The 13,779-nt window shown below is 37.3% G+C and overlaps 1 protein-coding gene across 2 annotated transcripts; it reads right to left on the reverse strand.

Annotated features, from left to right (window-relative positions):
* Positions 1 to 163: 163 nt before the first annotated feature.
* cln3 (CLN3 lysosomal/endosomal transmembrane protein, battenin) lies at positions 164 to 13,502 on the reverse strand. 2 transcript variants are annotated; one of them, XM_038709863.1, is made up of 15 exons: positions 13,217 to 13,502; positions 13,091 to 13,127; positions 12,078 to 12,174; positions 11,886 to 11,969; positions 11,261 to 11,340; positions 10,357 to 10,442; positions 8,935 to 9,007; positions 7,416 to 7,559; positions 6,589 to 6,728; positions 5,172 to 5,254; positions 5,021 to 5,089; positions 4,779 to 4,834; positions 4,594 to 4,687; positions 2,723 to 2,863; positions 164 to 1,944 (listed from the first exon to the last, which is right to left on the reverse strand). In XM_038709863.1, exons 1-15 carry the CDS (start codon positions 13,269 to 13,271, stop codon positions 1,819 to 1,821), a joined length of 1,365 nt encoding a protein of 454 aa, XP_038565791.1. In that variant the 5' UTR covers positions 13,272 to 13,502; the 3' UTR covers positions 164 to 1,818. The 2 variants fall into 2 exon arrangements, with proteins under 2 accessions (XP_038565791.1, XP_038565792.1); XM_038709864.1 differs by having other exon boundaries at positions 5,172 to 5,227; positions 13,217 to 13,501.
* Positions 13,503 to 13,779: the final 277 nt, after the last annotated feature.

Consider the following 13,779-nt stretch of genomic DNA (forward strand, 5'->3'; position numbering starts at 1 on the left):
ATGAACTTCAGTAAAGAATAGTGTCCAGGAGTTAAGGCATGAGTCGATTAAGAAAGAAGATCATTAGATGCGCAGCCCTAATAAAAACAGCCATTCTCGTTTATATTTTAGAGCAAAATGGTTCCAAAATAAAAAATAAAATAAATAAAGAAACTTTTGAACATCAAAATGTATTTACATTTTAATTTTACATGAGTTTACAATTAGCCATTTTGATACTTTCAGTCCACTTTTTAAGCCTTGACTCGACACTTTGATTCATTTTGATCAAGAACAATCTTAAAAACACAATCTGTAAATTGCAACAAAGTTATGACAATTCAGCATAATAGGAAATGTTGGTATAGGTAGGTATAATCTCAGTAGAAATGTACACATCGGTATGTGTTTGAAACATGTTTAAGAGAAAACGGTGTGTATATGGACATATTTATTAGGACATGGTGGTTCTTATTTGATAATTATTATAATAATTACTATTTGCATATTAAAACAAGCTTAATTACTTTCAGAAAAAACAAAAACTGAGCAAAAATTGCACAAGAAAGGCTGAATGTTTTGGTTATGTTGAAAATGTTGTCAGGCATACAATAAAAATTTTTTTTAAAAAACATCCCCACCATCTTTTGTCAAGACACCTTGTCACTGGCTGAATCTAAATTTTAAATTATTAGCATACTATAACAGCATATTTTTCTGTTTCCAGATTGTTACAGTATATAAATATCAAATGTTAATCCACATAAAAAGACTGTTATCTTTGGTAGAAACAAAGACATTTTTTGGTCACTTCACTTATGACCTGTTTTAACAATGACAGCGACTAAAAAGAAACACAAAAGCAACAACATGGGTCAGTTAGTTAAAGAAACCTGATTCATCCTGGTTCTACGGATCTTGAAAGCACCATAAAACAATTCCATCTACTGGGATTTTCTTTTTACGGTAACAAAGCAGAGTCTTCTGTTCAGAGAAGCAACTCTCTTGGTTATTAATCACTATTAAGGCAAAAGTGATGTTGTAGTGGCGTTGTAACAGTCAGTACTCAATGGCTGGGCTCCTCGGTTGTGTGCCAGGATCGAGTACACAACATCAATATGTAATAATGTCACAATAGAGATTAAATATCTCACATCATTATTAGTAAATAGAAATACAAATTTTAAGCTTTAAAACCTTTAGCTTTAAGTCTTTCACTCCCAATAAATTTATCGTACCATTTTTGGTTTTAAAGTTGGTTAGAACTAGTTCCTTTTGTATGATGGCAGCTATAAATAGCAGCAAGAGGTAAACCCTTTTCATTTTTAAGACTTCATTATTGTAAAATAAAAGAAAAAGAAAAAAGATAATAAGTGAGGTCAGTAAAATAAAGCTCGACTCTCATGTAGTCTGGTGTTTGGGCGGTTCATACTCACTTGTCTGCAAAACAAGCTATGGACAGTAATTATTTTTCTCTGCAGGCGACAGGCTCTTAGAGCAGTTTGTGCAAACAACGTTGAGTAAGACATGCCTTCCTGTTGAGAACCACTTTTGTCATAGATAATGGGCTGTGATTACAATTGGTCTCAGAAAGGTCCGGAATAAGAATCCCAAAAAGCAGCATTATCAGCAGAAGTTGGTGAAAAGGATAAGTCAGTGAGTCCTCCTCTCTCTGGATTGCTCTCTGCTGGTTAAAACACTCTGTGGAGTCAATATTTTTTATGTAGGAGTGAAGTCTGCTTTTGTCAGATGATCTCTAACTTGTATCAGATTTTTTATTTATTTTTTTTAAATTCCTCAAATGGAACGCACCCACGTCTTGCTTATTCATTCTGCTGGTCAGTTTGTGGGCAGGGAACAGAAGTATCTGTGGACGGGAAAAGCTGCGAGTCCAGCCAGAGCTATGCCCAGACTGTCTCCTACACTGGAAGCAGCCATGGCAAACTCCCTGTATCTGTCTTCAGTCTGTGGGGAAAAAAAGAACAAAGTCAGGATGAACACACATTTGATGTAGAATGACAAACACAGCTACAACAAATATATAGCAGGGTACTGCATCAATGTATCTCACCACCTTATTTTCTCTTATCTATATCTACAGTTATTGTTTATGTATGTATATACACAGTATATACATTCACTTGCCACTTTATTAGTTAAACCTCTACAATCTATTGTTATCCAATACAAGATCTCTGCCATGAACTCTACTTTTTCCAAGCTAAAATCTTTAGTTTTTGTTGACACTGTCATAAAGGTGATAATTCTGCTTTATGTTAATATTTTGAGCCTGTAGACAAAATATCAGAAACACCTTTTAATATAAAGGCACTCAAGTACAACACACCCCCACACTATAGCCTCAATAAGAAATATTTAATCTGTGGACAAATTTAAATTGAATAATTGTAAGGCCCTATTAATGATTCAACACTATGCCCTTTGATCAGGCTTTTAATGTGAAACATATGCAGGAAGTATTGAGTTTCATTGACAGCGGCTTGAAAAGGATCACGCAGATGTAGTTGGATTTTTTTTTTATGAAAACATTTGTGTTGGAGAAGAGAAGCTGAGCTGCAGAGTGAAACATTTGATGTGGCTCTGTTCATTGCTGTAGAATTAATGCTGTAGATCATACTGATTTTAGCATAGCAACACGAGTTTGCATTAACAACAAACAGCTCATTTTAATGACACATGGATACCCTGAGTAACAAACCAACTGACAGAAAGTTGACCTGACCTCTTTGCTGATGAAGAAGAAGGTGTTGACATAGGCAGCTCCACCCAGCAGACCCTCATAGAGGACTATAATAAACACCAGCCAGACATAGGGCAGGAACAGGTACTTCACTGCGAATAGGAGCACCACTGCATTTACAAGCTGTGGAGGGCAGAGAGGAGGGGAGATGTAGGACAGAGAGCATGGGCATCAGACCTTTGATTAAAGAAAACACCAACTGCTTTGAAAAACAGACGGGCCAGCTGTCACAAGTTGAACCTTAACAGGAATGTGGAATCTTAACAAATGCAGCTCTTAAGCAAGCAATGTGAAACAACCAAGCTCTGCAGCTAATCTTTGTAATATAAATTTGGCTATTTCATGTGTATTTGTCTTGCTCTCTGTGGGTTTTCACTGTACCTGTTACTATTGTAGGTAAGGGGTCAATATTCTGTTTAAACTAGTTGACATTGGCAACCGCATGTCAGTGCAGAGAGTTCACAGTGCACAATAGTGAACTCTCTGATAACTCTTCTGGCTTTTTTATTATTGGGTTGAACCTCTGGTGATGAGGATAGGCGTGTGAAACTTAATAAAAAAATAAAATGGAAATGGAAATCAACATAGTACTAACTTTAAAGTGACTTGCAATAATTATAAACCCAAAAAATAATAATGAATTCAACAGCAATAGTTATTGTGATAACAATAATATAACCGCAGTGAAATTAAATGATTTTTTTTAATGAAAATGTACACTGAAACTACACAAACCTTCCTTTCTATACAAAGTGATTACCACAGGAATTGTTAAGCACAGTGAATTAACCTAAGGTAACAGTGACATCTGGTGGCTTTAATTAATTACACTGAAGCTGAGCGATGATTCAAGTACAAATATCAGACTGAACATGAGCTAAACGTAGTAAATTGATCCTCTCAGCTGTCCTAAAGCACTGGGCACTAATCTAAGTAAAAAACACAACCAATTTACTCTATCAAAAAAATATCAATGCACGTGAAAAAACAAGAAAATGGGAGAAACTAACTTCAGCCTGGTGGCGTGTTAATTAGAATCTATCCACAGCACAGTACTTTTGGGGGTGAGTTAGGTAAAAAAAAATGGACAATAGAGACTACATAAACACTCAAGAGCACCACATGGATCTATTATCTCAAAGCCTCAGCCTTCCCTTGTTGCCTGCTAGAGGTATTAATAAAACCAGCCAACAGACTGAACGACGTTCGTTCAGTCATTATTTAGTAAATGTGTTATGTGATATCACTATGACAGTGGGAATAAGGTATTTCAATTACACTACAATAAGAACTACTATAAGACTATTAAACTAAACTAACAACTACAACATTATGAATTTGTTACCACCTGTTACACACTCAAGCCTAGCTAATAACTTTATACTCAAATGTGCTCACTGCGGTTCATTACAATTTTGACTTCTATTAACTGCAAATTCACAATGTAAATACCAGGTAGAGACTGTACCTACTAGTATGAAACATACTAGTGCTAATGTTTGTACACACTTCTGGTAATTTCTTCTATTGCACAGTTACTGTCTGTATTCTAATGTTTATATATGATGTGGCAACAAAATGATTGATCAAGCAGCATATATGCACATTTACCCAACGAACTGTAGGTAATTACTGCACCTATCAAGTTACTAACTTTGACTTTAATATTTAACTTTGACCAGGGTTTTTCCCCAACCTTTTTTAGTTGCCACATGTGGAAATGGATGGACTATAAAACTAGAAAATGTTAGTCAAGATTTTGTCAATATGTTTAATATGAACTGTCTGATTCATTTTAGAAAATGAAGCCATACCATTTTCTGCTGATTTGTCTATAATACTTTATTTCTCACCTGTAGGAAAGAGAGAGCCCACACTTTCCTGATTTTCACACAGCACAGCGAAGATCGAGACACCAACACACCAACCTGGTACAGTGTCTGGTACCTGAGCACATACACAATTAATAACCAAATTCAACTCTTCTTATTAAGGCAATTTATTCCTTAAGAATAATATTCTAGTGAGGCTAACTCACCAGCGATACTGCTCTGCATGGGACAGATAAAAGTTGGGGAAATACAAGAGTTCCATCTGGAAAAGAAAACATCTACATTATTCTGGGCTCAATACAGTCACAAAACTTGCTATATTTTTAAATGTCTGAACATATAACATAGATCTCATACATTCCTACAGACTATACCAGAAGGAAGCTGGGGTTGGTTTAACAGCATGCAGTAAGATGAATGTGATGCCAGAGGGCACCAGAGAACTTACCAAGCCCTGGTTGATAAAGTACTCGGCAAAGTAGACCAGTCCCAGGGGTAACACAAACCTCAGCAAGCCCTGCTCACAGGAACCAAGAGGGATAATAGTGTAACCACATAAATACTCAAATACCCAAGTCTGAAGTAAAGTGAACACTTACTTTGATGACACGCAGTTTCTCTCTTAAGGTGAGAGGTCCGGTGGTCCTGCCCTCTGCTACAATCAGGGGGAAGAGAACATGACCTGTGTTCAATAACAGCAGCACTTTACAATGACAATTCACATCAACAGTGTGGTGCAGTGGGAGGAAATCAACAGCCTCTTCTAATTTGTGTCTGTGTATCAAATGACAAATGGGGGGCTTCACTGTGGAGAAGCAGCATGGTCACATCAATTCAGACACTGCAGGTTCACAATATCAAGCACTTATATTATTAATGATAATAATATGTAGATGAAGAGAAGTGAACCAGCAGTCCATCTAGAGAAAGCTGGACTTTGGACTCTCACTGTGTTCTGGAGCCACTAAAGTGCTTCATGCAAAAATGAATGCAGTGTGCAATCAAAGAGTCCGGGGGGGCCTGGTCAATATCCATTACATGTTGGTCCGTTAAGTACAGAGGTGGAGGCAGGACCTGGTTAGCCTAGCTTAGCATAAAGATTCGAGGCAATGGGAAATACCTAGCCTGACTCTAAAGTTAAAAATAAACACACCAGCAACCACCTCTTAATTTTATATGCTATTTTATTTAAAACATAGTGTGCACGGTTCAGCATTAAGATAATAAAGAGTGAATATTGGAGTGGCCATAAACACGTCTCATAACGAATGCTAATGTTGCTGTGTGTCTTTTGGATTGAGTAAATAGGCAGCGATTTGCATAAACGTTTTATTAAATATAAAATATAAATTAATTATAAAAATATAATGCACTGCCCGATTCCTATTTCTTTATCTGGACTATCATACAAAACCTGGATATCAGTTTTCACTGCTACACTGAGCGGATAACATCCAACATTTATCTGTTTCCTTACACAACTCCTCCCACATCCAGATATCGTTTCCAACACAGATGTACGTATCTGAATGACACACAACATCCTCCAACCAAACCAAGATAAAACAACTGGGGCCACTGAGGTTATCTGATCTCAAAAGTCGCAAAAGGGCCCGGCGTCTAATGTAATGACTCATTTAAAGATTGAAGTGCAAACACAGATTAAAACAAAAATGTCTTTTCATCACATTAGGATCAAACATTCAGGTTCCCCCAAAAAAACGGACACGTGCTTTCATTATCAGATGATTAGATTACAGCAATGCACTTTGGCAATGCTTTTAGGCTTTCTAAATTAATGTATTGCACAATTGCAGCTAATATAAAACTCTGCAGTTAGATTAGCAGATTAACATTAGATTATTATTGTACATTTCAATAATATTACTGTGCATTTCTAAAAAATCTGCTTTCACTGGATTTGGTCCCGGCATTTTAATGTCAAAGTATTATTGATTCTATCAATGTATTATGTTTTTATCATTTGTAGTGTTACACTGAGTTTGTGACATGTACCCGGGGCTGATTCCTCCTGCTCCTCTTCTTCTGACCCATCCATCAGCTGCTGTCGGTCCTCTGAGCTCACGGCTGCATATTGTGTCTCCCTTCTTCTCCACTGAGGTAGTGAAGGTGGAGGAACCAGCAGGGAGAAATAGCTGATGGTGTTGGGATAAGCAAAAAAAGAGCAAGCCAGGAAAAAGTGATTTCATTAGTGGTGCGAGTAAAATAAGAGAAGGAACGAACAGAGAAAAAAAAAAGCTAAAACATGTAAAGGGCGATCAGGTATAGTTGACTGTGGAATCCAAAACTATATCTTGTCACAGTTTATAACGAGTAGTTACTTTCTTTGGATTTACTGTTTCAAACCTTCTGTTGATCAATTTCATAAAAGTCTAGTTACATCTACTGTGATTTAAAGTTGTAAAAACAAACCATGGCAAAGTGCAATATCAATTGTAAGTTACAAATAAAATGAAATGAGTGACATGCATAGGCAGAAGAATCTGTCTGTCTACGCTCTGTCTATACACGGGATGGGGTAGATCCAGTGAGTCAGAACAAACTAAGACATTCACCAGATAAAATGGGACTATATTTATAGTTCTTCCTTTTTATGTTCGATTATCAGGCTGACAGAAATTTTTGTACTAATCTTGTTTTGCATATTGCTTCTATAAATATATTTACATCTCCTTCAAACATCAGCTGAAGCAGAATTCATATCATGCATTGTAGAAATTATTTTTGGCAGGTATATACATTTAATGTGTTTTGAAAGGTGAGACTAAAGGAACATTTTGGACAGATATACAAATCCAGAATAACAGAATGACCACGCTTACCTAATCAACATAATAAAAGGGACCACCAGCATGATGAGAAGTGTGGTCTTTGGCGCCAGGCCGAGTTGGGTGAGGCCTGAGTAGAGTAAGGCTCCGGCAACACCAGCACCACCAGTACCTGAGGCCCAACCTCCCAGCACATCCCTGAGGCAGGTGGGAACCACAGTTTACAATCCAAACTACATATCTCTTTGAGACACATCATGGTGAATTTAAAGACAGACACGTTACAAAAAGACAACATGAGAGATATACAATGTTAGACCATCAGCTACTCATTACATTATTGCTGCCAATTTTCCACTTAAATTCATGACAGGGTGGTAGTAAAAGGACCTTTCAAGGGACTTGAAGCTTGCTGGGGACAGGGTCAATTGTAGTCCCATTATTTACTCATGGCATTGTGGTTGCAAAGAGGGAGCCTCTTCCTTGAAGGTCCATTTATGGAAGCTTTAACATCAGGGACTTAAAGTGCTGAAAAATGCTGTATTTGCACACACACAATTCTAAAACCAAGGAGGTCAGATTATTTCTATCTCATAATTTTATATTAATATCACTTGCACTTCCCTTATATTTAATCTATTTTCTTTCTTTCCTGGCAGTAACCGGCTTCTATACAACCACATCAGAAGACAAAAACAGGATGGCAGGACGTCAAAAGAAAAACATTGGAAATAGTTATAAATATACAATTTGTAGTAAAAAAAATATAATACTGGGTGTCTATGAGGCATTTTTCAACCTGGAGTTTGCGGCAGCGAGACAGGGCTGCAACGTAATCCTTGCATGAGTACGTCCACTGAAGTGCCTGTTTTTGCCACTAACAGGCTTAGATTGTAATTATAAGTTGACAAAAATATCTATTATTTTAGCTTGCAAAACAGTTAGTTGCTGGTCTACCGATGCCTTGGTTGGTTAGTTTGTTTGTGTTATTGTGGGATTATGGTGTTTAACAAACACAACCATCACACAACTGATCAAGGCAGCGGTAGACCAGAGAGATAAAATGACTGTTTTTATCAATGGATTCTGATCTGATCTGAGCGACTGTTTCTGGTTAAACAAAAAAATCTTACTCTTTAAAAAAAGGTCCATCTCTGTAGGGATCCTTTCCATAATGCTCGAGACACTTATAATAACAATCTGTTACAACAACAAGCACTTCAGTGGAAGTACTTGTGTGCAACTACCTGCAAGAATTACATTGTAGCCCTGTTTTGCTGCTGCCAACTGCAGCACACTTGCTAAATACTAGACTCAAAAACATGAGGTAAAAAGGCTCTGAAAAACACTCAGGATCTGAAAAACAAGCTTGAAAAACACTGTTACCCTTTAACATGTTCTCAGTTTTGAGCCCCTTTCTACTAACAAACTCTAATTTACACCTTACCTCCAAGACAGCTCCTAGTTATATGACCTGCTTAACTTCAATTTAGATTTTGTCATCTCATTTCAACGTACATGGCTTACAGAAAGTTACGTGAGGTCGGAGAAAATGGGACAAATAAGTGTCTACCTGCTGAAGAAGACAGAGAGAGAGAGGAAGGACAGTTCTCCCAGTCCAGCGCTGAAACTGGTTAAGATCACTCCTAGAAATACAGTGGTAGAGAGGTTCTTCTGAGTGAGTCAAGTGAGGAAGGACAGACATGCCTTAAAGGTGCTCCGAATTAAAGAAAAGTAATAATCACAGGTGGGGGTTATTCTTTTGTTTGACAAGGAAGAAGAATCACATTTTAATTCAACTTTCAAGTGTTTGAAACTGTGTAATTCAGGGATAAAGCACATTGATCTCCATCACTGTCAATGTGCCAAAAGGTTCCCTCCACCATTTCAATATAAATCTCATCAGTATACTTTAATAAGTCTTTCTCATTATTTTTCAAGACATTTAGCCTGACTCCAACATCCACTCAATTCCAGGTGTTCTGTACCTGCCAGCATTATTAAATTATCACCAATCATGAACTGTTCATTGACCTTTGTCAGTAACTAAGGACATACTAATAGCTGCATTACATTTAGGTGTGCCAACTCCTGGGCTCTAGTTTTGCATACGTTGATGGCTCACATTTATGACAGGGACAATGTTATGAGTTCCACCTGTGGCTTTTCCACAACAGCAACTCATGGTAACAAAAATTATGTCTATGGTAGATGGCAGGCTGCATTTGTTTACTTTTACAGATGAAGGTTACCCTGCAAGACCCTTGTTTCCCTTCTACCTGTAAAATCAACATAGTTTACTCTATCGTCAGCAGTAAATTGAGGTCGGACACTCATCATTAAGCGTCATCATTGAAAGGTTAAATGTCACAACTGTCATTTTTGTATACAGCGTGAACAGAGTGGGAGCAACAGGGTTGTAAACAGGGGCCCATAGCGCTCTCATTTTTGTCCTAGGGCCTCCTAAGGAGGTTAATCTGGCCCTGTCCGACCAGGGGCCTGGGTTTGTTGTCTCCCCAGTGAGCCTGTGAACAGAGGGTGATGTGACACACATTTCTGCAGACTGCGGACATGTCCGTCATATCATGCAGGACATGTTGAAAATAGTGACAATACAAAATGTCTTTCAGCTTTCCTGGACTCTGACCTCTTTGTGTTGACAAGGAGAAAGAGGACCTTGGTTTCAAACTTTTGCAGCCTAAAAAAAATGCATCTGTATCTGTGTTTTGTTCCATTATTTATTTACATTTACATGCATGTAAAACACAAGCTTGAACTTAAACACCAGTTCACTGGTCAGTGTTAGTATGGTGATGAGAATTTGGCTGCGGGTCATGATAAGACTAAAATGGTATCTTATTTCTGTGGAATAACCGCAGAGATAAGATGACAGGAAATTAAACTGAGGCAAAAGATGCTGAACTGCATCTAATCAATCATCAGTGTGACCACCAGTCATGATAAAAGCTATGAAAAAAAAAAAAGTTTGCTTTACCTAGAATGCTCATCCACATAGCTGAGGAGAATGACACAAGAAGGAAACTTGTTGCTGCCACGATGGAACAGAGCAACACTCGGATACTAGAACAACAGGAATTAGGAGGGAACTTTACAACACAGTACAATACTCGTAGTACAAAAGCATTAAAGGACCATGCTTTAATTTGGATAATATTCATTTTGCTATATTATGCAGTTTGTTATATATATTAAGTCCCTGTGAAATTACTTACAGAGTACACAGTATTCAAACCGCATAAAGTGACGTGTGTGTGTGTGTGGGTGTGTACTGTAAATACAAATAAAATAAAAGCTGGTATAATTCCAAATAGTAGCCAGCACAAGCATGACAGTAACTTGACTGTGATACAAAAACAGCAGAGTGGAATCTGGAAAGAATTAGTGAATGAAATGTGCATTATGCTGAATGTATCAATACAACAGATAAACATGGAAGAAATGCTGAGTTTGCATTAACCAGGGAATATAAGCCTGTTCCAAATAAAGACCTGGCCTTGGGCACTTTTTGAACCTGACAAAGATTACAAAAAACTGTAAAAAGTAATGTGAGGCACCACGATAACCACCACATTTTAACATATAGTGCCAAAATGTTTCTGAATGATGCGATGCCTGTTGGATATGCAAAATATGGACTGGCTTTAACCTGTAGGTATAACTCTGTATTAGCTACATACAGTTACACTGGAAGTGAGTCACTTTAGTATTATTTGGGTGAATCAAAACCTTAATTAATTAATTAATTAAATTAATGAAATAATTTTTGTAAATAATCAGGTTGAGATTGAAAAAAAGCAAGTTGCAAAACTATGCAGAGAATTTTTTTCAATTTACAGATGGCCTTGATTTTTTATGAACAGTGATAACCTTTGTCTTACCCATAGGGCACTTTGTGGATCACAAAGGGAGCACACAGCTTGATGAATAGTGTTGGGAGGATGTCAGCTAACAGCACAGCCTGAGGAGAAATGCATTAGAACTGTCAGAGTAACAGCATGTGTTTGCCTCTGAAGAGTTTGATGTCATGTTTCAAATCATTAGTGCTTATATTTCAAATACGATGCGTCTAATCAGAAATGCTGAAGGAAAAGTTTTACATTTCTGTGGAGTTTTTAATAGTTGGCTAAAGCAACGGTTCCCGTTGTGGGTGCCGTGGTAACATCCGTGTTAAAAGTTGCTTATTTTTGTGGATTGGATGCGTTTCTCTTTTCAAGCTTCCCTTTGCCATTGAGCCTCACAGCACCGTGGGATTCTGCAGTACTGAGAGCTAAAGTTTCAATCCTGGTACTTTGGTTTCTAGTTTTATTGTCATTTTAGTTTCAGTACCTGTTTACTCATTTTATTTTCTGCTTTAAAAAAAAAAAAAAAACATTTTTAAAAAGGAAGCCACCACTGCTGACTTCTTTCTTTTCTCGCCTTTCCCAAAACCTCAAAGTAAGAAACAAATAATTCTCTGTATAGGGGTTTAGGCCATTTGGTGTTGTGTAGTGAATCTCTGTTTACCGCAGTAGAGACAGGATTGCAGTCATAGCGGCTACTGTTGCTGCTGTTCCCACCTTGGAAATTCACGGCCAATTTGGCTGAAGTCTAGAAAAATAACAAAAATAATTATAGCTTTATATCTCAACAGCCCCGTACCAATAACAAGGGTCAATTGCTAATACATACTATCTAACTATAAATTTGGGTTCTTACAGATGCTGTGGTGTTTCCTGACTCTTGTTTTTCGAGGATGTCATGGGCGGCACTCAGCATTACCACATAAGCAAAGTTATTGCACAATCCAAGGAGCCTGAGGAGGTAATCAGAAGAGGTGAAAGGTAACACAGGGTAAGCAGATTAAAATGCATCAATAACTGACAACTACGCCGAGAAGTTTCACTTTGAGAAAACACAAAAAGACCTGCAGATCTAAATAGCAATCTTTAGAAAGCTTTGTTTTTCAAGTTAAGCTTACATGCTGTGCCCACTTCAGTTTTGTCAAAGGCCTTTATCCCGTCAAGCACGCCCTTCCCACGAAAAAAACAAACATTGTTTTGAACAGTACCTATAAACTTTTTTCATTACCTAAAGCAATATACGCATTCATTTTCATTTTTATGCATGCCAAACTTCTTAATGCATCAGTGTTTAATGTTTTTACAAGAACATTTCCAAAATAAAAATTTGAATGAAAATTGAATTTAGATGTGAAAAACAAGTATAGATAAGGACTAGAATTCAAAGCCAACTTTTGATAATTGACTCTTTTTGACACTTGATTTAACTGACTTATTTCAGTTACTTAAGTACTTAGTACTTAAGTTAGTACTTAAATGGTGTTGGAAAATAATACCCTACTTTAATATTAATATTAAAATAATCACTGAAAATTAATAATGTGAATACCATTTTTACCTTTCCTATTTGTAGCACTAATTACCTCTTTAACCAGATTTCACTATTTGTGACTACATTTTCCCTCCTTATGTTGTTGTATATTTCTTTACCATGACGTTTAGGTTGAAAATGAAAATGAAACTGTTTTTATTTACTTGACTTAAATATTTAAAGTTGTCAGGAGCTGCAAGGAGGGTTTCCTGTCTTAAATATGAATAACATCAAATAGAAGGTCTTTGCTCCCTCCATTTGTCTGACAGTGAATGTAGGAGTTGATGGATACACCGACAGTGAGAGGAAGCTGTGGGCTTCGTTAGTTTGACACTCACCAAAAGCCAGTCCTGTTACGCCATTGTGTGCACCGACCTATAAATAATAGATAAACAAGACTTTAGCGACTGATATAATTTCATCTTAATCAAGTCAAACACACTGCGGACAGATGACAGACCCACCATTAAGGTCAGAGCGTTGAACAACATCCGCGTTGACGCTGGCTGTCTGGTCCATGTTGTGGACTCACGGGATAAAAGGAATAAAACTGCCGGGCTAACACTTCAAACTACCGTTCCTACAACACATTTACCCGGTTGACATCTTAGACTGGAAGCTAAGTAGCTCAGTAAGCTGTCGTGAACACAGACGGTAAATTCACCAGTCACTATGAGCTCGGTTTTGTGTCGCTTTAGCTCCTATTTGGGATACATTTTTGTAAACTTTGACGACGTCACATGAAACACGGTGTTTCGTACAATTAAATTCCCGCGGAAACAAAACCAGCCCTGGCCGTTCCCGTTCCGTGACGTTATTTAGGAGACAAACGTAGCTGGGCACTTGTTTATTATTCTTGCTATGCAAATTACAGTATTTTGTAGTAAAGACAGATATTTTTTTTCATTAATTTTGAACAGTTTTATTCGTGGTGGCTTTGCGGCAACTGTGATTCGGGTCCCTGCTGTCAGCACCACAAGCTGTATTATAGATAGATTTGTGCCTATTTAAACCCGCCTATTTAACA

The sequence above is a fragment of the Micropterus salmoides genome, unplaced genomic scaffold, assembly GCF_014851395.1.
Source record: "Micropterus salmoides isolate LMB-PRFRI ecotype aquatic unplaced genomic scaffold, ASM1485139v1 Ms_hic_scaffold_10, whole genome shotgun sequence".
NCBI lineage: Eukaryota > Metazoa > Chordata > Actinopteri > Centrarchiformes > Centrarchidae > Micropterus > Micropterus salmoides.

Coding starts and splice junctions, on each gene's coding strand:
- cln3 (XM_038709863.1), bottom strand. CDS start 13,271: ATGGACCAGACAGCCAGCGTCAACGCGGATGTTGTTCAACGCTCTGAC. Junction 12,175..13,090: donor CGTAACAGGACTGGCTTTTG/GTGAGTGTCAAA, acceptor TTACCTCCTCAG/GCTCCTTGGATTGTGCAATA. Junction 11,970..12,077: donor CAGGAAACACCACAGCATCT/GTAAGAACCCAA, acceptor TTATTTTTCTAG/ACTTCAGCCAAATTGGCCGT.